We start from the raw sequence: 22,310 nt of genomic DNA, 5'->3' as shown, positions 1-22,310 counted from the left end.
GGGAAAAAAAAAGGCGTATGCCATCACCCTGATCAGTCCTGGTTTAGTAGCAAAAAGAAAAGAAACAGTTGAGTTAACACTTAACACAAAAGGCCTATTAAAGGGGACCTTCGGGCAGCCCCAAAAACCCCCTTTTCCCACCTGCTTATGAGGAGCGGCAGAGGGACCGGGGGTAGGTTAGCCTGGAGAAGGCTCTCTCTGAGTAACAGGAGTCCGGCTTCTTGTGCCCTGCCTGCAGTGAGGGGACCTGAGAAAATAGCCTCAAACTGTGACAGGGGAGATTGGGATTAGATAGTAGGAAAAAATATTTTTTTTCTCTGGTCTGGGGGCCAGACATTGGAATGGACTGCCGATGGAGGTAGGGGAGTTACCAACCCTGGAGGTATTTAAGAGGCGCCTGGACTTGGTGCTGGGTGATGTAGTTTAATGGTTTAGAGTTACAGTAGCAGCGCCGGGCTGACGGTTGGACGCAGGGGGACTCAAAAATCACTTTCACCACTAACAACCCCACACCCACCCCACCACCATTTTGCGCTCCCAGCTCCCCACCCCGCCGATGATGTCATGATCTCGCCCCGCCCCCCGGCGCAGAGGAGTACCCGGATGTGAGAGCCCCGCCCCCTCCGCCTCGCGTCAGCGCCGCTCGCCCCCCTTCCCTCGCTTGCTCGCTCCGAGCGCGGGACACTGGAGCCTTTGCCGCAGTGACGGGAGCGGGATCGGCAGTGGGATCGGGAGTGCCATCGGCGGCGGCGACGCCGGACAAGGCACAGCGAGGCCGGGGTCGGCGGATTCATCTGCGGGGGAGACGCCTGACGCCCACCCGCCGCCATGGTGAGGACCCTCCTTCGCTTCCACTCCCTAGGTCTTCCCTCCCTCCTCGCTCCCGCCCCGCTGGAATATTCCAGACCGGCCCGGGTCCCCCACCCCCTCGGCCCCACCACTGCTCCGCCTCGGCGCTGCCCTGCCCCTGACCCGGCTCCTCCCGCCCCCGGGTAGTCCACGTCCTCCAGCGGGCAGGCGCCTCTTTGGGCTCCCTTCTCAGCTCTCCCCGGCGGCGGGCGCATCCCCTGCTCTGCTCCGCCGCCTACGGAACCCCGCTGGCTCTCCGCCTCCTCCCTCCATCGCCTTGGGAGCGTTAGTCGGGCTCGGCCCTTCCCTTCCCCAGCACCCTCTCACCTCACCCCCACCCGGTCTGGGGATTCGCGTCGCCCCTGCTGGGCCTCGTCTGTTCCACGGAGGCACTCTAGGCCCCCGGAGCCGTTTCCAAACGAAACTCCGGCGTTTTCGGCGTCGCTGCCGTGCGGGGGTTTCGCAGCTCCGCGGGGTTCTCCCCCCGCCCCCGGTGCAGCAGCAGTAGCGCTGTGCCGTTCGTATGCGGACCGAAAAGCTGAAATGCACGTAGCCCAGTGGACGGGATAATGTGCGCTGTAACTGGGCTGGGGCGGAAAGCTGACACTTCACATACGATGGGTACTCGGGGTCTGAGGCTGCGGGAGTGTGATGTGCCCAGGTGTGTGTGTGTGTGTGCGAGAGTCGCTCTGTTTTTTCAATCATGACGTGTTTAAATTTCCTTTTTTCTGCTGTAAAATTAACCTGGAGATACAGTATGGAGTCGTGTAGTATTTTGCGTCGACACTAGGGGTGTCTGCTGCTTTTTATCGCTGCCAAGAAATCAACGCCCTGTTTTTTAGTAAACATTTATTTTAACCTAAATTATCCAGTACCCGGTCTGCAGGAAGACCTGGCAATATTTTGGTTTTACCGCTGGAGAAATACAAGTAGTTTAAATTTTTTTTTAACCCTTTCAGAGCGAGGCCAGCTGGTTATCACATTGCAGGTTAGACCTCACAGGGTCTGGAGGTCAAAAATGGGTTTCCTGTTGTTTTTAAGCAGGCATTGTAGTCTTTCCTTTAAAAAATAAAGTTGTGGCAGAAACTAATGTGCCATGCTCGGGCTGGTTTTGTGTCCACACTTTATTAGATGTGCATTTTGAGAAGTGCTTTGAAGTGTATAAAGCTTTGGTTTTGGTTGGGAGCACATCAAGACTGGGGGGGGGAAAGAAAAGTTCATATTTTGAGAACAAGGTATTAATGAATTTGAGGCTTAAAAAAATTATTATCACTTTTGCCATGGTTGTAGTACTGGTAATTACTTTGAATGTATAGATCATCATGAACAGTGATAATTTGCTTATCCTGCCAGTAGTTGGATCTTCTGTGAAAATTTTGTTCTCAAAGACCTGCCAGATGTGGTACACTAACATATATAAAAGAAAAGAAATATTATTTGACTATGATGCCCATGTGTGTGTCAGGAACCTTTAATGAACTTAACTTTCGTGTATTATTACCTTTGATTATTTTTTCATCTGTTCAGTTGTAATTAAAGCTTTTTTATATGATCTTTTGATGATGTAATAATGTTGATCGTTACTTCATTGCTTCCTGAATAGTATTTGTGTATGATGCATTGCAACATAGAAATACATATACTGGGAAAAAAGATGTTATGTTATGAATGTTATCTCTGCCAGTAGAGGTGCTTGTTTTCTAAAATAATCAATGCACTACTGTAGCTGTATCACTACACTGGTTCTGGTGCCACCTGATCTTAGGTGCCTTTTAGTCTGAAAATCAATATAAAACTATACATTAACAAAAAACCCACCCATAATTTAAGTTGCTATTCTTTTTTTTTCGTCATTAATCAGGGGATGTTTTCATTGAAAGAGTTCAGTTCTAATGGAGTACATCTTGTTTCAATCCTTATGGTATTAGAGCAAGTCTTTTTTCACAGTCTAGAACAACATTTCTTTTATTTTCTTGCAGAATGAGAGAGCTGACAGTAATCATGAAAAAAGAGGTGACTGTATTGTTGTGTTTGTAGTAGGTAGCTTGAGAGAAAACAAAAACATCTAGTGAGTCAAAGAAGGTTCTTCTGGATGTTTAGGTGTAGCCGGTTCTAAAATAATCTGTCAGAGCATAGGATGACGAATCCATTACATAATGCTAGAAGTAATGTTGATAAGCTATTTTTGTCAGAGTTGACTTAGCAAGTTTTTCCTATGAGTAGTGTTTTCTAGGAAAAGGTAAACAGCACCGATAAAGGTATTAAATGATCTTAGTTTTAGATAAATTCTGTCTTCTTGGGATGGTCTGTGTTCTGGTTCATATCCAGATCTTGAACTTCATAGATGTAGTACAGAAGCCCCAGAATTCTACAGGAATCACCCAAAACATGTTACATCGTGCATCTGTCTTAACTAGTCTCTTATTCAGTTGTTTTGACTCACTGCACTTGAATACTAGTGCCTCTGGTACATTTTCTCCAGCCAGAACTGATCTAACACTGGTTCTAAATTATTGGAAGAACCTCCTAAATTATTAAAGAACCTCCTAAACAGGTTTTTTTTTTTTTTTTTTTTTTTGCAATAAAATGAAAAAACAACCCCAGAAGACCATCTTAAACAATTCTTTACTATTTAGCAGGGAGGGTGTTACATGCTTTGCTTATTAGCTGAACAAAAAGCTAGTTATTCCTAAGCAGGAAGATAGAGCCTGTTGGTGGAGAGGGAAAAAGACTTTTTAAAAAGTAATTATATTTTTTCACCATTCCTGTGGTAGAAGTAGAATTCTGTTTTTATATGGTTTAACTATTAATTTAACAATAGAGAGAATGACATTTGAGTAGTTGAAGGGAAAATAGTTTGCAGTGGGCATACCTCAGAAGCTTCAGTATATTCATCACCTAAGGCATCTGGCTTAGCAGGTGAAAGGAAAATTTTAAGGGAGTGGATTAATAATACCTAAATTGTGGGGTTTGCTCATATCTTAAAGTAGATGGGACTGTCTTCTATCAGTGCCAGAAAAAGAGAATTCAGTAATTCTGGTATTTCCAAGGAAATGAGATGAGGCAGAAATGCACATTTTTATGCCAAACCATTTCTCTTTGTCTGCTTCTACTTTCTCACAGAATGGGTCAGGTTGGAAGGTTCCACAATGGGTCACCTGGTTCAAACTCCCTGCTCAAGCAGGGTCATCCTGGAGTGCATTGCGCAGGATTGTGCCCAGATGGTTCTGGAATATCTCTAGGGAAGGAGACTCCACACCCCTCTCTGGGTGTTCTGTTCTCCTGCAGGGTTACTTCACAGTAAAAAAATTCTTCCTCACTACCGCACAGAGCCTAGTCCATCCTTCTGGAACACTCCCTTCAGATACTGATACATATTGATTAGGTCCTGGCTCCCTCAGCCTTTCCTTCTAAGAGAGATACTCCAGCCCCTTAATCTAGGTCCTGAATTGGTGTTTACCTGGCAGTGTTACAGAAGAAATAGCTTTTTTAAATTGTAGGTGTCCTTAAAAATGTTCTACTGTAATTCATAAATTAATCTTGCATAAAGTTTTTCACATTGCTATGATTTTTATTCTTCTCGTTTGAAGAATTGTTTTGCTTTCCCTCCCCATTTTTGCTGCCTGTATTTAGCAGTATTTCACTACAGAAAATTGTATCCTCTTCTAAAACATTTTAAATCTGAATGGTAGTTGAGTGTAAAGTTCTGTCGGTTGGACTCAGTGATCTCAGAGGTTTTTCCAACCTAACCGATTCCATGATTCCAAAGACTTTGGTTTAACTATATGAAATGATGATGAAAAATTGTTTTCATGGAAAAACATTTTTTGTAATTTGAGTTAATATGTGACTTCATGAAAGCAACTTGCTCTCAATTTCCTTGCCCCTCCTCTTCCTTGCCAAGCCTGTTTTCCCTTCTCTGAGTAATATCATTTGTCAAGTTGTAATTGGGAGAAAAATCAGTAAAAAATTAGAGCAGTTCTTTGTTCATTGCAACCCATTCATATAGCAACACATTTTCCAGTTTTCCATTGTTGTGTTCTTCTGGACTATATGTTTTCCTGTTTTCCTGACCTTGTTTATTCCGGTGTGTTCCTTACAGAAGGACCATGGGGGTAAAGGGGACTGGCTGTTTCCATACTTCCTGCATGCTATCTCTTTGCCAGAATCAGCAGAAACAAAGAAGTTGCTACTGTGTAATGTCCTTGTCATGATCCAAGTCTTCTGCTGCTGGAGGAGTGAGCACCGTGAGGATGGGGGAGTAAAAATTGAGATGGTGGGGAAGGAATGATGACAGGAATATGTCGGCATAAAAAGAGGAGTAAAAATTGCTTGTGCTTAAAGGCTACGCAGCTGGAACCTCTGAGCAGTATACCATTAGAAAATAAGCATCTTGTTTGACTCGCAGGCCTATGTTAATTAAAATACAGAAAAGTTGGAACTCTTGAAACAGTTGGAATTTTATTGGCTGACATGATTATATAAATTACTTAAATCTGTTCTTTCTTTCCCAAAGACTGTAAGAATTTAACTTGCTGTGCTCTTGTGAAGCTGGTAAATATTGGCCTTGTTCTGCAAATGGAACAGGTCGAGGTCATGGCAGGGTAATAAACTTATCCTAGGTCCTTGTTATTGTTTAGAAGTTAGCATTAGTATGTGTACTAGCAGTGTGTGTTTGTAGCTTTGAAAATAAATATGTCTAAATCAAATAAACTGTTACAAATTTAGGGGCCTTGGTATTTGGAGTTAAAATGTAGCCACTAGACAATGTGCTGTGTATTGTCCATTTGGCTTAGGGCATGTGATGGTCTTCAGTAGTTACTGGCTGCCTTCTTCCAACATCTTTGTAACAGTGTTTTAGCCACTTAAAGTGACTGCTTTTAGAGATTAGAGCTGGAGATAGGCCTTTTATATCTTGCAAAAGCTACTCTGTTTCTTAGTTGTCAGTGGCCTCAAGTAATCTTGACATTAGCAGTGTCAGAAAGATCAGCTGCAGAGATTGCCTTAATGTACTGAATGAAGTGGGAGAGTCTTGGACATGCACCAACATCTTTTAATCTGTGATAGATCTTTTGATATACCAGTTCAGGTATTCTGGGAAAGTCCAGGACTAGAAGCATCATATTCTACTTGGTGTAGAATTTGTGTATACAATTTGTGCATGCAATACAATGATGTAGCTAGATTTTTTTGGTCACTGGATGAAATAATGTATTTAGTAATATTGAGACGATTTTAACAAGGGATAAGCTTAAATTGTGTCTTGTCTCTCTGTTCAGGTCTTACATATATAATTTGAGTGGCAGAAGTCTGTGGAGAGTTGGGGTTTTTTTAAATTTCAAGTGTGTCTAAGAATAAAACTCCCATCTTTCAAGTGAAATAATTTCTGTAGTGTAATTTCTTCTTAATTTTGACATTTTGTGTAGCTTGAAAATTTTAATTTGATAGCTATACTTTATTAGGCTTTTTCCATATAGACAGTGTTTTATATGTTGCTAAAAGCACTTTAACTGCTTGGGCAAAACTGTGTTGATGATACAAAACAGGCTGGAGACTGTATCTGACTCACTTGTAACTTGACAGTCATTTGGCCCTGCTGTTGATACTCCCTTCCACAATTAAGGAAGGAATCTAGTGATATAAATAATCCTTAACTGCATTACAGAAGTCTTGGAAACCCATTAAATATGTTGGATTAAAGGCAGCATTTCTTAGGAACTGCCAATAAAAATCTTGGCTTTTGAGCTGTAAATAGGTTGTGTCAGTAAATATTTGCAAAGTCTGTGTTAATGAACATTTTTAAGCAAACTTAAGGCACAGCTTGAAGCTTGAGTCAGCTTAAAGTTACAGTAGTTCCTAACTTAGGTAAGGTAGGAATTTAAAAAAATGTAGTAAGACATTTATGGAAGCAATTCAGTCAGATTTTTTGAGGGGCAGGATAGGAAGGAATGGGACAGCAGATAGGAAGCCCAGAAATTAGGCCCAGGGTTGATATGTTCTGGGAAGAAACCAATCTACTGGAAAAGTGGATTCAGCTGTGATTCTCACTAGACTACAGTCCTAGTATCATCTTTAAATGCTGTGGAACTTTTTCTTCCTCTGATGTGTTTGTGACTAATATGGAGATTTTTACCCCTTATTTTCATCAGCTGGAAACTACAGGACTCTTTTTCTACCTCCTCACTGCTGTTACTCTGTGAGTATGTCTTCTGTGTGCATTTATGAGATGTTTTGAGGTTTTTTTTGAATAAGTGGTAAAGGACAAAAACAGCTTGTTTCACTGCTGACTTGTGTAGGTTCTGAATAGCATCACGGAAGTTGAAAAATGTCATTTGAATTCCCTCTGCTGAATGACACTTATGGCTAGCAGAGAGGACTTATAAAGGAGTTGTTTGGTTTGCTGTTGGGGTTTCTTTTTCAGTAAACTCCATGGCTCTGCTTCAGGCCTGAGCTTGTGAAGGAGAACTCATGTACTCTGTAGGCATGATGACTGAACAGCTTTTCAGTCTTGTGTATATAAAATGTTCCCCTGGGAAGTTTAATTTAGTATTGAGCCACTGCTAACAGGCTTAGCACTGTCATAGTTGAGCAGTCATCGGTCAGTTTTGTTGATAATGCTAAAGTGACACTTCACAGATTTTTTTTTTTTTTTAGGTTAAAGCTTGATTGCATGTAGATCTGTTAACAAGTCTAGGAAAAAAATCTATGATGAATAGGAGAGCTACTAAGCAGCAGTAGTAAAAATGTCAGATGAATAAATAGACTTGATTGTTATATTTGACTCAAGTAGACTATCTTGGCACTCTAAAACTTTTCTTCTCAGAGGTATCAACTAAAATACCTGTTTGCCACCTATTAAATTTGTCAAGTGATTGTTATAAAAGCAGTGTTAGTTTTCCTGAAATATTTTATTCAAAACACTGTTTATTTTATTAATTAGACTAAGGCATTTGTAGTAGATACCACTGGTGTTAGGTTTTTTTATTTGTTTTCAGACAAATTTCATTGAAATGCATTGAAAAATCACATAAATGTAATTTGTAAAATATGAAAGGTTAGTAAGTTTGAATCTTGTGTACTCTTGAATATTATAGTGCAGCTCTAGTAATGCAGCTCAGTTTTGCTAAAGGTCAGTTCTGAAAAATTCTCTTTTGAGAGGCCTTGAAAAAATGGGATGATGAGTTAAAAGGTGGCCAGATTGCCCTTTTGTGGTAAGAAAACAAGTCATGTGAGTAAAGGGGTCTAAAATGGAGCAGACTAAGAAGATGATGGGTTTAGATGTAGGCATTTTAATGTAACAAGGTAGTAATAGTGTACTGCTCTATAGCAGGGGACAGAACACCTAAAGATTCCAGAAAAATTGATTTTAGAGAAAGGATGGGTTTTACTAGTAGCTTTATCTACTTTCTCAGAGATATTATGTAGCATCTGTGCAGTGCAGTAAATGTTGTGTCAAGTCAAACCTTGTTACCCAGAGCTGCTAAACGACTTTGTTTAAAATTACAAGTGTTCTTTGATTTGTAGTTTGTATTACAGACTAGTATGCAAATATATATGCATTATATACTGCCTTTAATGCTTGCAAACTGCAAACTTTTGAAAGTATGGCACATGAAGAGATAAGATGGTGAATAGCAGAAAAATGGTGGCCTGTGGTTCTGTGGACAGGTTGTGATTACATGCACAAGTGTGTCAGTCTTTCCATGGCGCTGTGGACTGGATTCTTGATTGTGAGCAACTGTTAATTATTATTGGGAGTCCCTTGGGCTCTGCAGAGGTGCATCTACTGGACTTCTTTTGGAACCTATAGACCCCATAAATACCAGTAATTTTTCTAGTGCTGCATTGTATGTACTCTTGTGCTTGCTTTTACATACATTTACAACTTTATGTACATTTACTACTTAAGAAAATTTATGGCTTTTCAGGACAGCTGTTTATGGTTTTATTGTCAATTGCAGCAATTAATAAGCTTTGAGTTCTGTCAAGATTAAGCAATCTTTAGCAAGTGCTGTGAATTTTTGGTTTATATGTCTTAGAGCTATTCTGGTAATGAGATTTTGGATAATTCTTCAAACATATGACATGAATGTTTATAAGCTACTGAAATTGGTTTGGACTTCTAATTTAATCCTTTGAGTACCCTATTACTAGCTTGTAGCAAAAGTGATACTCAATATTTGCATTCCTGTTTGTAAGAAATAAACCAGTTCATGTCCTTAAGAACTTAAAATATTCTTCTAAATGGCATTTGAGTATTACTTAACAAACTCCTGAATGGACATCACCTTAGTGTTATGACTAAAAATAGTCAGTACTTTCTCTATGACACGTGTCATAAAAAGAAAACTTGTTTTGAGCTTTCAAATATCCCATAGCAGGGAAAACCTTAATTGAAAAAGCATTTGTGTTGTTGGTTTTTTTTGTTTTTTGTTTGTTTGGTTTGGTTTGGTTTTTTGTTTTGGTTTCTTTTTGTTTGTTTGAGGGGGTTGTGTTTATTATGTTCCATTTTGCTTTCATTTTATTGGGAAATCTGTGATAATTGGAAGACTTTGGAAATTTATAATGCATCTTCAGAACACCAGTTTCTAATTTGTGGAAAATTCTTGAGTGCTGGAAATTAAGTATTTGCTTTAGAATGGAAGCTGGTAATGCCAAAAAGACCTGTTTAATGTTTTGTAAATTTCTTGATAATTACAGTGGATTTGATCCCTCTGTTTTGGATCATAGTGTTGGTAGGGCCAGCTTTCAAACCATATGATTCATTTTAATTCTTTGTGAATCCTTGAATAGCAGAAACTAAACCAGAACTTGTTAAAATGGTTCCATTTATTAGCTGGCAGCTGTAAGTTCTGATTAAGTTTTTTTTTTTTCTTTAGTAAAAAAGCAAAAGAGAAAACTAGATTAGTGCTAACAGGTTGAGAATACAAACAATCTTTATATTTCACATTTTATTTCTGTGCAACAATTCCCCTTCAGCACAACCTACTTCTTCCTTTGATTTGCACATCTTGCTCAGTTCTGCATCTTTGCCTTCTTGGTTGTTTTTTGTTCATGTCAGTTTGTGAAATCAAATCCCATTTTTGAACTTGTTTTGTTTTGAGGTATGTGTCATTTTCACAATTCTTCACAATGTTCTTCAGTCTCTTTTGTGATGCAGCCTGAATGACATTTTGCCTGCTTTGTGATCTTTTTTTTAATCATCCTGTTTCCTCTTTCTCTCTTCTTGTTGGGCAGCTTTTGGGCTGTAAGTCGTTTATCTCCTTTCAAATTTAGATTTCCCTTTTTGACTTCCCAAGTGGTATTGAACTGTTTTTAAGTTTCTTACATGGGAAGAAAAGCTGGTGACAGCATCTACTTGTGCAGCCTGTTTCTGTGCAGTGCTGGATGCTGACTTTCCTGACTCTGTGTGACTTTTCCTGGCTTTGTTCTAACCTCTTGTGGTAGAGCCTTGTGAATTACTGATACTTTCTGAATTGGTACTTACACTTTCCTACTCAAGGGCGTTTGTTAAAACTGGCACTAAACTGTTGTATGCAGTAGAGCTGCATCATCTTGGTTTTTTGCTTCAGGCCTTTTCAGATTAATTTATAATACCTGTGCAACTGTTCCTAAAGCCTTTCCCTTTGCAGTTAACACGACTGAATACACTGTTGAATCTAAAAATGTAGGAAAATCAATTGGTGGAGAAAGATATGCAGGTGGTGTTGTTCTTGACTGTTTTTAACCTCACTGTTTCTGTGAATAGGGAATTATGTTGAACTGCAGTAGAGTCTCTTACATTAAGTTTCATAATGCTGTTATATGATGCAGTATAATCTGTTAATATATCTTTGCTATTTTCTTTGCCCTCTATAAATACCACTTGCAGTGAATCTACTGTCTAAACTCCCCTAAAAAAAGAAGCCTCCTAAACTTATTTTCTAACTGTTAGTGATCTTCCATACTTTCCTCGCTCAAGTTTGTTAACAGTCTGTGGCAAGGGACCTTTGCTAGCTGCATGAGAAAGAAGTACATTGATTATGTGACATTAATGGATATATATAACTAGTTACAGAATTATGTATTAACAAATACAGTAATTTGTATGTTCATCACTTGCTGTCAGAGGACAACAGGCTACATTTCATTTCTAGCTAAATTCTTATCTTTCATATTTTTCTCAGCCTAATCAGGCACAAGGATCTGTAGCCATTTCTTGCAGAAATTAGGGTTGAGATTTTTTTCCTTTGCTTGGGGTTGTGTGACTGCTGTAGCTCCTTTTCTTCTTTTTGGAAGTAAACCCTCTGCAAAGAGAAATGTTCTTACTCCTTTTTAATACTCGCTGCATTGCTGAAGTGTAGTAGCAGGAAATTGATCTAATGGTTTTTGGGTTTTTTCCCGCCTGTGGAGTTCAGGCTTTTGGAGTTAAATGTCTTCTTTGTACAATCCAAACTAGGAGTTCAGAAACTTCAGAAGACAGAGCTATCCTTTAATTTACTCATTTCTTGTATTTGGAGTATCACAACTCATATTTTTAAGAGGTAACTTTTGATTCTATAGATATTGATAGCCTTTGGGTTTTTCAAGATTACTCAAAAAGAAGTTTAAATTTGCAAGCAAGTCTTATACCTTAAGAGACTGTGGTTTCCACAATCTACTAGACGTGGTTGAAAAAAAATGCAGAGAAAAGAAAGCCTGTGTTTCACACCCCTCATCAATCCAGCAGCAAGAGTGCTTGACTTGGAAGTATTACAGAGAACATGATTCTTTGATTGTTAATTTTGGAGGGATATTGAAATACCAGTTAACTTGGTAGAGTTTTTACGGGGTATAGTCTGTAGAGCTGCTTGCTGAAGCTTTCTCGTTTGTTTTTTTTTCATTTTATAGTCACTGGAAATGCTGAGAATTAAATTGGCCTAATTAAAAGCAGCCTCATGAGAATATAGACAGCAAATTATATTTCAATATGGCTTTAGGTCAAGTTAATATCATCTTGTAAAGTAATTGTTCTGTACCTATTTATATGTAGGTCAGCCAGTGATGAGGTCGTTATTGCTTTGTGTCGAAGTGGAAGTTTGGAGCATTGTCTGTTTTCTGGGAAAAATTTGTTATATCTTCAAATTGTTGTGGAGCAGGAGAGAAGCTGAAAGACCTTTAATTACCTACTAAGTATTTTACCATCAATAAATGAGTGTTTTAACTCTCCTAGGTAGTTTTGTCTTTTCTTCATTTGACAGAGTATGATATGCTAAATAACAGCTTGAGTATAATTTTAATTTGTGGTGAAAATTGTGGGACTCTGTAGTTCCTCCAGGTTCCTGGTGATGCTTACATGTTTTGGCCTAAGGTTTTGAATGAAGTTTTGTTCATTTTTTCTCTGTGTTAGCTTACTTTTCCAAATCTGAAGTTGTTCTTTCACATGAATGTGACACAATTTATTGTTTGCAGTTGCTTGGATTTCTGTGTTCATATTCACCAACAAAAGGTGAAGGACAACACAGTCCTTCCTACTAATGAAGTGATTAAATTGCTGTTTGTAAGTGAAGTCTTCAGTCTCGTTTAATGTTTCCTCTCATACCCCTCATAGAAGCTTTTGCACTGTATACTTCGAAAGTATATGATGTATCTATTCTTTTGCAGTCGTTTGTATTTTCTACCTAGTTTTGTACTTGGATCACAAATGTTCTGGACGGTATGGTCTTGGTTTCAATTTTACTAGCGTGGGGTTAGTCCATGTAACAGCACATGGGGTCATGGGGTGGATTGATTGAGAAACTTTACTGGGATTGTCTTTAAAGCTGAAAAGGACCAGTTGCCATGGTCTGCTCTTTAGCTAAGGGAATTGAATAAACTTCACTTTGTGTTGTAAATCTAGAAAGAAGTTTTGTAGGTGAAACCAGCATATTAACCTAAGTGGAACAAATAAATTATTATCTTGCAAATTTTTCTGTGACTCCTTCAGAAGCAGTGGAGGAACAAACTGTTAATTCCAGAGCCTTCCCATTGTGAACTCTTAATTGCATCAGGACTTCATTTAGTGGTGGCAGAATTTTATTGTTCCCCTACTAAAGGTTGTGTTGCTTCAGAATCCTTCTGGGAAACTCCTTTCCTTGGCTTTTTGAGAATTCATTATTCATTTATGCACTTAAGATTGCAGGGTTCTGAGAATTTTTCAGAGTGATGCAAGCTTAAGAAATGTGAGCTTTGAAGTGATTGGATAAGCAGATTTTGTTGTTGCTGCTAAAGAGTAGCAGCTGGGAACTGCCAGAAATGAAATTGTGAAATGTACCTTAGCTCATAAAGTTAACACTTTTGTTCCTGTCACTATTTTTCTCTCAAGTTTTATTTACAGATTGCAATGTTTTTACAGGCTTTTACAATGAGAGCTCTTATTGTTTTCTATGGTTTTTCATATGTACGAGGTTTTGCTTTTCTCCTTCAAATAGCAAGATCAATTTGTTAGACTGTGCGACATTTAGAAAACTATTCTCTGCCTTACCTAGTTTTAAAAACTCACTATGTTTGTTTCCAGCACTTTTCATTATCTATCTGACATCCTGCAAGCTCTATTAGGAACATCATAAAATGGAAGAGAAAATGTAAGTTGTCTCACATATTACAGATGGGACAATTGAGTTAAGTTTATAGTAATATAGTTATCCTTTAGGTTTTTATTATGTCTGCATTAGAGTTGTGTGAGGTGATTTAGGGGAATACATACACACCTAGTAAATGATATTAGCAGTGTAGGCTCTGACCTCATGGCTTCTTTTGTCCTCCAAATTCAGGAAAAGGACTTTGCAGTAAAACTGCTTTAATCTTTGGTTATTCTTTCTTGTTAAGCAATTTAGCAAACTGCTCTTTGTTGTTTCTACTGGGTCTGTATGTCTCATTCTGTCTTGGGTGACTTTTTTCTGGGAGATGCCACAGGTGAGTAATTATTTGTGTCTGCATGTAGCGAGATCTATGATTAAACCAACTACTTAATCATACCTTTAAGATCATGTAAGTCTAGATTTTTGCTGAAAGCTGAGCAACTGTAATGGAGTTCAGATAGGGAATGCTATGGGATTCATGTGTATGAATATATATCATATAATCCCTGCTGTGAGTGTACAGACTTCATAGATTGCTTTTCAGTCCTGAACACTTGAAATTCAAAACATGAAAATTTTTAAAAATTGGTTTTATCCTATTTGAGTAGATGCACTTTTTATTGTTATGTTTCCCTTAAAAAAGCTAAATGGTGTATTAAAGGCTGAATCCTCTTGTAAGTTACACTCTTGATTCCTTTAATTTTTCTGTCTGCTAGAGGCTTTGGCAACAGGAGCCATCACTAAGGTTGGTTTTGTTTTCTGCTTCATTGGTTTAGGGTTTCCCTGTGATATCCTAGAATAGTTACTTGACTGTGATGGCTTTAAGCCATTAATATCTCACATTTGAAGAGACCCGTGGACAGTGAAGGATTTAAATAAAGCATAGCAGAAGTTACTGGCCAACTGCCAGCCAGGGGACAAGTGGCTTCCCTTAAAATGACTGATGAAGCTTGAGCAGAGACATGACTGGATTAGATCGTGACTAAGGAGTAAGCTGCGGGCTTTTCCTAAGACTTGGACAGTCTTTCTTGCCTCCTGTATCCAGAAAGGGGATGTGGTGGAACCTGACATACATGCAAAAGGAAAGACTCTTCTAAGGAATCATCACTTACTTAAAATAAGTTAAATAAGCTGGTGGTGTTTTGGGGTTTTTTCCTTTTTTTTGTTTGTTTGTTTGTTTGTTTTTTTAAATAAGACTTTTTTTTTTATTGTGGCAAAGGGAATTATAACACTCGGCATACTTGAAAGAAGCGATGCCAGAATGCTGTAACAGCTTTAACCTGACTTGATCTCTACTGTAATCCCAAATCCACCAATCCACCAATCCCCTTTGTCTTGGTTCATTATCTCTGATGTCTGCAATTTAAATATGTTGAAGAATTAGGTATTAATCTTTCTTTTAGTTTCTTCAGTACTGAAGGTCACAGAGTATTTTATTTAGAGGCACGATTAAAAATTTAGGCTGCTTTGGAGTAACACATTTAAAACTTGAAATCTTCTTTCCAAGGTAAGTTAAAAGAAGCTGTGTTTGGTTTTGTGATTTTGTTTATGATTTTTCTTTTCCTTGAGGTGTTCTCTTTTCTCTATGTAAAATGCTTACAGCCTTCTTTGGTGATTGCTGTTGATTAGTAGTATTCAGGTGAGGTATTGAGTTAAAATATAAATAATAGCTGACAACAACAATAAGACCCTGTTAACAACAGTAAGACCTGTCTGTTGTGCTTTTATGGTTTCACCTCTGAGATCATACATAAAAGCTGAGCACTGATACAAGTTCAGTTGTTTATCAGATTTCTGGTAACCTTTACAAGAAATGTATCTGAATGTGTCCAGAAAAAGTTACTATAAAATTTCAAGGGATGATGATTGGCAGATGTAGGGGAGAACATAGTTTATGTATCTGAATGGAAGTTAATTTCCAAACATGAAGGTGGAATGGAAGAATACGTTGACTGGCTTGTGTCACTGATTTTAAACTGCGGGGTGGAATTGCAACAGATGCTAGGGAGTTGTGGATGTATTATGGTAGATAGTTGTGGCCTCTTTGAAATTGTGCCTGCCAGTAAATGGAAAATGCCTCTACCTATTTAAAGGAAACCTTATATTGGTTGTACAGCAATGTGTGACCTAAATGTAATTGTAAGATTTCTTTATAATCTCAAATGAATAGCGAGATAAAGTCCCCTCTGAACCTCCTTTTTTCCCTAGCTAAACATCCCCAGCTCCCTCAGCAGTTCCTCTTGGGACCTAGATTCCAAACCTTCTCTGGACTTGCTCCAGAACCTCAATGTCCTTTTTGAAGTGAGGGACCCAGAAATGGATATAGGTTTTGAGGTGTCACCAGTGCCAAGTACAGGGGAAGAATGAGGTTCCTGGTTCTGCTGGCCACACTATTCCTGATCCAGTCAGGATGCCATTGGCCTTCTTGGCCACCTGGACACACACTGGCTTATGTTCAGCTGCTGTCAGTCAACACCACCATGTCATTTTCTGCTGGGAGACTTTCCAGCTACTTTTCCCCCAGCCTGTGGTGCTGTCTGGCCTTGTGACCCCAGGGCAGGACCTGGCTCTTCACCTTGTTGAACTCATACCATTGGCCTTGGCCCATTGATCCAGCCTGTCCAGATCCCTCTTTCAAGGCCTTCCTACCCTCCAGCAGAACACAACTCCCATGGTGTCATCTGCAGAATGACTGAGAGTACCCTTGATCCTCTTGTCCAGCTCATCAACAAAGGTATTAAATATGACCTGCCGGAAAACTGAGCCCTGGGGAGCTGGTGACAGGCCTGCAGCTGAATGCAACCACATTCACCACCACTCTTGGCTTGGCCATCCAGGGAGTTCTTTTACCCAGAGAACTCCTGGCCAACCTGAGCCATGTACAGATAGTTCCTCCAAGAGAATGTTGTGGGAGACTAGTGTCAAAGGCTTTCCTAAAGTGCAGGTAAATGACATCCACAACCTTGCCTTCATCTGCTCGGTGGGAACTCTTGCCATAGAAGAAGATGAGAGTGGTCAAGCAGGGCCTGCCTTGCCAAGAACCCAGGCTGACTGGGACTGATGGAGACACTGATTGCTCTTGTTGTCCTGCATGCACTGTGCAATTGTACCCAAGATAATCTAAATACCAGCATTTAAGGTCAGTTCATAAATTTCATGGCTTGGTTTTATAGCTATATCTTCAGGGGTCCGGGAGAAAATAACTATAATATATTGCTGCAATATGCATTTTGTTGCTGGTTGACTAAAGAATTAAAGAAAAACTTACTATTCTTACTCTTACGTAAGAATACTGTTCATTCTTTTGCATATAGACCATTGAAAGATTTATTTGGTTAAGAAATACCAAAACAGATTTCTTTCATGACTTGTGCCCTTCTGTGAGTTCAATATATGTTTCTAGTTCTAGCTATTAGAGTTGTGTTCCTAACAAGAGTTACTGATTTTGATGGCAAGTTTTACTGGGAGAAGTGCAACTTTTACATACCAGTGGAGTGCCCAAGTCGTTTACTGTCACACTTCTTGTCTGTGCTACTTACCTGGTACCATTATTGTTGCTTCTCTGTTTTCCTGTCTTTTCTTATTTATTTACTTTACTTTAATCAATTACTTTTCTGTATAACCTGTAAGAATTTGTTGCTTGTTTGTTCCATCTTTAATTCTTTCTAGTGTACATGTGGAAGGCTCCCACCAAAGGGTAGCAAGGTGCCCAGATATGACAGTCCAGTGCCAGAAAATATATCGGATTTTTGGATAGCCAAGGTAATAGCTATGGGATGTCATAGGCTTTGGTTACAGCAATGAATGGAACATAAGCAGCGCTGAGGTGGTGAAAATTGTAGTGTAGTTCTCAAGACTCAGTGAATTGTCATTTGAGCTGGATTCAGCTTGGAGGTCTTGGATCTTAAACCACTGTCATACTGTCCTAGCTTCAGGATAGACTGGGCTTGTTGGTGACCTGAAAACATAATGCAAGATTGGCGAGAGTAGTCTAGCTCACTGCTAGGAGATATTTAATTTTTGATCTTCCTGAATGTGAGGTGGGTGTCACCTCAGATGAATTTTTATGTATTTCTTTAATTGCTTCTGTAGGACATGATCTTAGAAAACAAGCTGAGAATTTGGGGTCAGCAGTGAAACTATCACTGCTGATAAGTTTCTTGAACTTCCACAAGCCTTCTTTTTCAATATTGTCTAATTTCTTGGCTTCGCTTAATTTTTGCATCACAAAATCTAACTCAACATTAGTATGAATGTAAGAATCTCAGAGGTGGATTTGGTTTTTTTGAGTAGTCTTGTGTTGAAGAAGTCTTGTGTTGAAGAACTGCTAATTTCAGGAGGAAGTATTTAGGAGAGTTGCATTCTCTCTCCCTGGAATACTTTCAAGCAAAGCAGGTACTTAGTAGCTGGTTTGTATAAAACAATGCAGAAATCACCAAGTTATTTTAAATGGTACTTTCTAAATTTTGGGATTTAGTCTGCACTTTTACTACTTCTTAGTTAAGTCTTGCTTTCAGGCAACTATATTTGGATATTCAAATTTTAGGCAGATTTGTTCACTGCCTGCAATAAAAAGCCTAAAAGGTTACTTAATTACTCCAAGTCAAAACACAAATGCCAAATTCCCTGGTGATCTTATCTATAACATTTCCTTTACAAGTTTCCTTTTGCAGTGTATAAATTGGATATTCCTGTTAAATAGAAGATAATCAGTGACTATTTTTCTTGATTCATAGATTCCTCTTGGACTGACAACAACATTACTGTGTTGAGTAGTTTGTTCAAGGGTTTTTGAGGGTTTTTTCTTCTTCTCATAGAATTTAACAAAAAAGGCCAAATAGAAGTATATTCATACTCTTTCTGAACAAGGTAGATTAAAGTATTTTTCTTGCTGCTTTTTGCACTGAAATCTTGTTCTTGCTTTTCTTGTTTTAAGCCACATTTTTTGTGGTGTCTACAGGAACTTTGTGTATGTCTTTCATCTATGCTTTGGTAAGCTCCTTTTAGTGTTTAATGCTCTGATATGTTCCTTATAAAATGTATAAATTACAATAGGTGAGATCTTGCATATTTTTGTGACCAACATTTAATTCAGAAATTGAAATATTAATGTGGCTTAACGTTTCCTGGGCTTTGTGTGAAATTTAGACACAACTACAGTGGTTTAAAATATGTGGCATGTTCTAGTCATGCAGAAGTTTTTAGAGCCTTGAAAACACAGACCATCATTTTTATTTTGACTACTTGCCTGCTGTTTTTTGATGAGGAACACAAACCTCTGACAGCCAAAAAAAAACCCCACCCAAATCAAACTTCTTTTCCCCAAGCAGTTCTTCACTATTAAAGCTTTATGAAAGTGACAATTCATGGAAAATGAGCTCGAAGGAGGAGGAGGAATTCTCTGCAACAGGTAATTGTCATCAATATTAATTTTGCTGGTATGGAGAATAATGAGAAAAGAGAAGCATTTTCTGGTTTTGTGGATCAGGGAGAAGGGTCTTATGTGTAGTCTCTTCCTAAATGTGACCTGCCAGCTGCTTCCATCTTTCTTTTTAATACTCCCATTCTTTAAAGTTGTGGTAGGGGATGATGGAAAACAGCTTTGAAGTTGGCTATCTTGATAATGCCTCATTCTGGTCCCCAGCTGACATGGCTTGGACTGTTTCACTTGCCTGCTGAAGTTTCTTGCTTTTGTTAACAGTGATAATTAGAAGTGTAGAAGGTACAGGAGCAGATGCAAGAAGCACAACATACATTGTGTTGCCAGCACCCCAGGAGGTGCCCTTGCATCAGCAACACAAATGCAGGAACATGTAGTGCAGAGCTGGAGCAGCCGGTGCTGTGACGAGGTGGTTTGCATATTTAAGGCAATTTACAAGGATGAACATCTTACGTTGCTTTTGTATGCTGCCACAGAAGGTAGCAAATCTTGGACAACCGCTCCTGTACATGTACTAAACAGATAAGGAGACCACTCTTGTCCCTTGTTGAATTAACTGCCTGGCTGTGGAAAGAACCTAATGTTTTAAACTGTCCAGGGATTAATTTTCATTTGTAGTGACTCACACCACCCCCCCCCCAACCCCCTTTGAAGGACTAAATCTGAGATTAGTCCTAGGATGAAATTGTGGCCTGCTGACATTTAAACACATTTTCTGTTTTTATAAAAGCAGAAAACTAATTGAGGGCTGATGCTGTAATTTAGCTCTCTGAACTATTTACAAAAAGATGCACACTATGCAGAAAAATTAAGCATAATCAGACCTAGAAACAGTGTTGTACTAATATATGCTGAAGAACTGCTTTGGAGTGTGATGTCTGTGTACAAGCTGTTTTGTATAAACAAATGCAGATAAGAATTGAAATTCTGTTACTAATTTTGCTAATTGCTAATTTCCTTTTTTATTTTCTATCCACAGATCTTCATGTCTTTCACTAAAAGGAAACTTGTCAAGATAATTGCCTCAACTATTGTACCTTGGAGCAGCATATACAAAACTGATCTTAAGATGAAAGAGTGATTAGTATTTGAAATAACTGCCAGGGGAAAAAAAATCAGGAAAGACTTTTTTCTTTTTTTTAATAATTTATAGAAGATAAAATGACTAAAGTCTACGAAGAGGTTATCTATCCTTACCTAGTAAAAAGGCACAGCTGCTGAAAGGAAAAAGAATACTTAGTAGAAAATTCAAAAACCCATTTTTGTTCTTAAAGGAACACATTAACTGTCATGTTGACTCCTTTAGTGATGTGTTTTGACTTTTCTCTAGGAAACTGGCATTTCTGCAGTATTCAAAATTGAGTCAACCTTCTGTTAGTAGATTTTGACTTTTCCCTTATCTATAATTATTTCTGTCAACAAGTCATGATTTTGTGCCTGTTTAACTAGAAATTAACTTATAGCCTCCTAACAGCATTTAAGAAAATTTCAAGACTATTCTAAAAGAATAAGGGTATTCAAAGTATTTGTAATATTTCAGTTTCTTTTTCTACTGGTGCAGCTTGAGAGAGAACAGAGTACCAGCAGCCTGGTAGGGATACCCAGATGCAGCTGGGGAAGGCATGTTTTACACTGGGTGTAGGTGCAAGTAAATCTCTTGTGGGGTGTTGACTCTGTAAAAGATGCATTTCCTCAAAAAACCATGTGTCACTGGTTTCTAAATGTGTTGATATAGTGTATATGAGCAGATACTCTGACTTTTTGTGAGGTATGCTAAGTATATATCTGGCAGGAGACAGTAATATTATAATGTGGTTTTAAAATTGACAGTCTTATGCTGTGTCAGAACCTTTTTACTCTACAGATGCATTTATATAAATGAACTTTTTTATCAGAGATTAAATGATATCTTTGGAGTTTTATACTGGCTTTGGTCTTTATAGATTAGTATAATTTAAAACTATAAACTAAAGTGTAAATGCAGTGTTATTTTAATGAATAAGGTGTATAATTATAATGATCTTTTTCAGTAACTCAAATTTTCTGTTAATGCACTCAATCACAAATAATATTTTCCAGCATTCTTTAGAATGCTTCCTCATCTGGTGTTAAAATTAGGTAATTCTTTGCATTAAAACTGTACAGATGAAAATGTGTATCCAGTTTCTTTCCCTTTTCTTAGAGGGTTTATTTGGTACTAAATGATGTCTCATAGCTGTGCTTCACTCCCTGCTTTTTTACTGAGCTCATGAATGTGGATATAGCTCTAGACTCTCCATTTTGCTTACTGCCTGTCTATTAAACAATCCTTACTTCTTAAGCAAGAAGAGTATTCAGCCTACTTAGTGCTTGTGTTTCAGGGTTTATCTCCTGTCTCATAGAGCATATACACATTCTGGTAAGCAACCTTCTTGTACTGCTGCTGTGGAATAGGATAAAAAATGCCTGCTCCTCAGACCAAATCATTCCTCTTAATCTCTGAAGATCAAGGCTTTCATATAGAGTACCATCTTTGTGTTTGTCCAAGTGACAGCAGTGTAAATAGGAATTTTGGCATGAGTAATTCAGATGTTTATTTGTACCAAAAAACCCCCTCCCTACCAACATCCTTTTAAATCTTACAAGAATTTTGGATCTCCTGTGAAGATGAATATTCAACACATCAATAGCAGGTAACTGCTTTTTAAAATACTTTACTTAAATACTATATGGAAAATATTGAATAATCTTGTAATTTTTACATTGTCATTTTTCTACCCTTTTAGGTATCCAAGATCCAGTCCTGGATAGGTAAGTATTCTGAACACTTTTTTTTTTTTAGCAGTAACTGTTTCAAAGAAAAGCTAAGCTGAAGTTTATTCCCTTTTTTGCCTGATCTCCAAATAATTTTTTAGGCTACACCAATTAGATAACTTATGACTTAGCATGTGCATCTAAATGCATGGTAAGGTTCCTTATAAACATTACACTTAGTCAATTCATGAACTGAAAGCAGTTACTCCCTTTTTTTTTTTTTTTTGGTTTTTTTTTTTTGTTTTGTTTTGTTTTGTTTTTTGTTTTGTTTTGTTTCGTTTTGTCCTGCTCAGTTTTCAGAAGCATTTTATGTGTCTCTAGGCAGATTGATTTTGGTAGCTTGTACCAGAAATTAATTTTCTCCCAAGACCTGAACAAGGCTGTAAATGCTCAGAAGAGTAGTAGTTTAGATTGTATATTTATGTGCATGTGCATAAATGCACTGGTTTTAATTCAACTTTCTCCTTTAATTTGCAGCCTTCCAGTCTGGTGTTTTTCTTGCCTCTTCATGACTTCGTGTCTTGAGCAGCCTAGCTGGATCCCCTGGTTCCTGTTTCTTCTTGTTTCAAAATTCTGCTTTCTCCCATTTTAGATTCCCTACCCTTTTATATTCATATGCATATACTAGCCTTTTGCTGCCTGTTATAGTC

General features: G+C 38.3%; 1 protein-coding gene across 2 annotated transcripts in view; it reads left to right on the top strand.

The window, feature by feature from the left end:
- The first annotated feature begins 602 nt into the window (after positions 1-602).
- The window catches only part of PPP3R1 (protein phosphatase 3 regulatory subunit B, alpha), a 38,685-nt gene continuing 16,977 nt past the window's right edge, over positions 603-22,310 (top strand). The window contains exons 1-2 of one of the 2 annotated variants that reach the window (XM_059840975.1): positions 603-831; positions 21,633-21,657. Coding sequence is in view for 1 of the 2 variants with exons in the window: in XM_059840974.1 (XP_059696957.1) it covers positions 829-831 (3 nt within the window). In the remaining variant the exon portion in view is untranslated. The remainder of the gene's footprint in view (positions 832-21,632; positions 21,658-22,310) is intronic. The other variant, XM_059840974.1, reaches the window with a different exon arrangement.

Source organism: Haemorhous mexicanus, chromosome 3, assembly GCF_027477595.1.
Source record: "Haemorhous mexicanus isolate bHaeMex1 chromosome 3, bHaeMex1.pri, whole genome shotgun sequence".
NCBI lineage: Eukaryota > Metazoa > Chordata > Aves > Passeriformes > Fringillidae > Haemorhous > Haemorhous mexicanus.
This window is presented reverse-complemented; position numbering and strand designations above follow the sequence as displayed.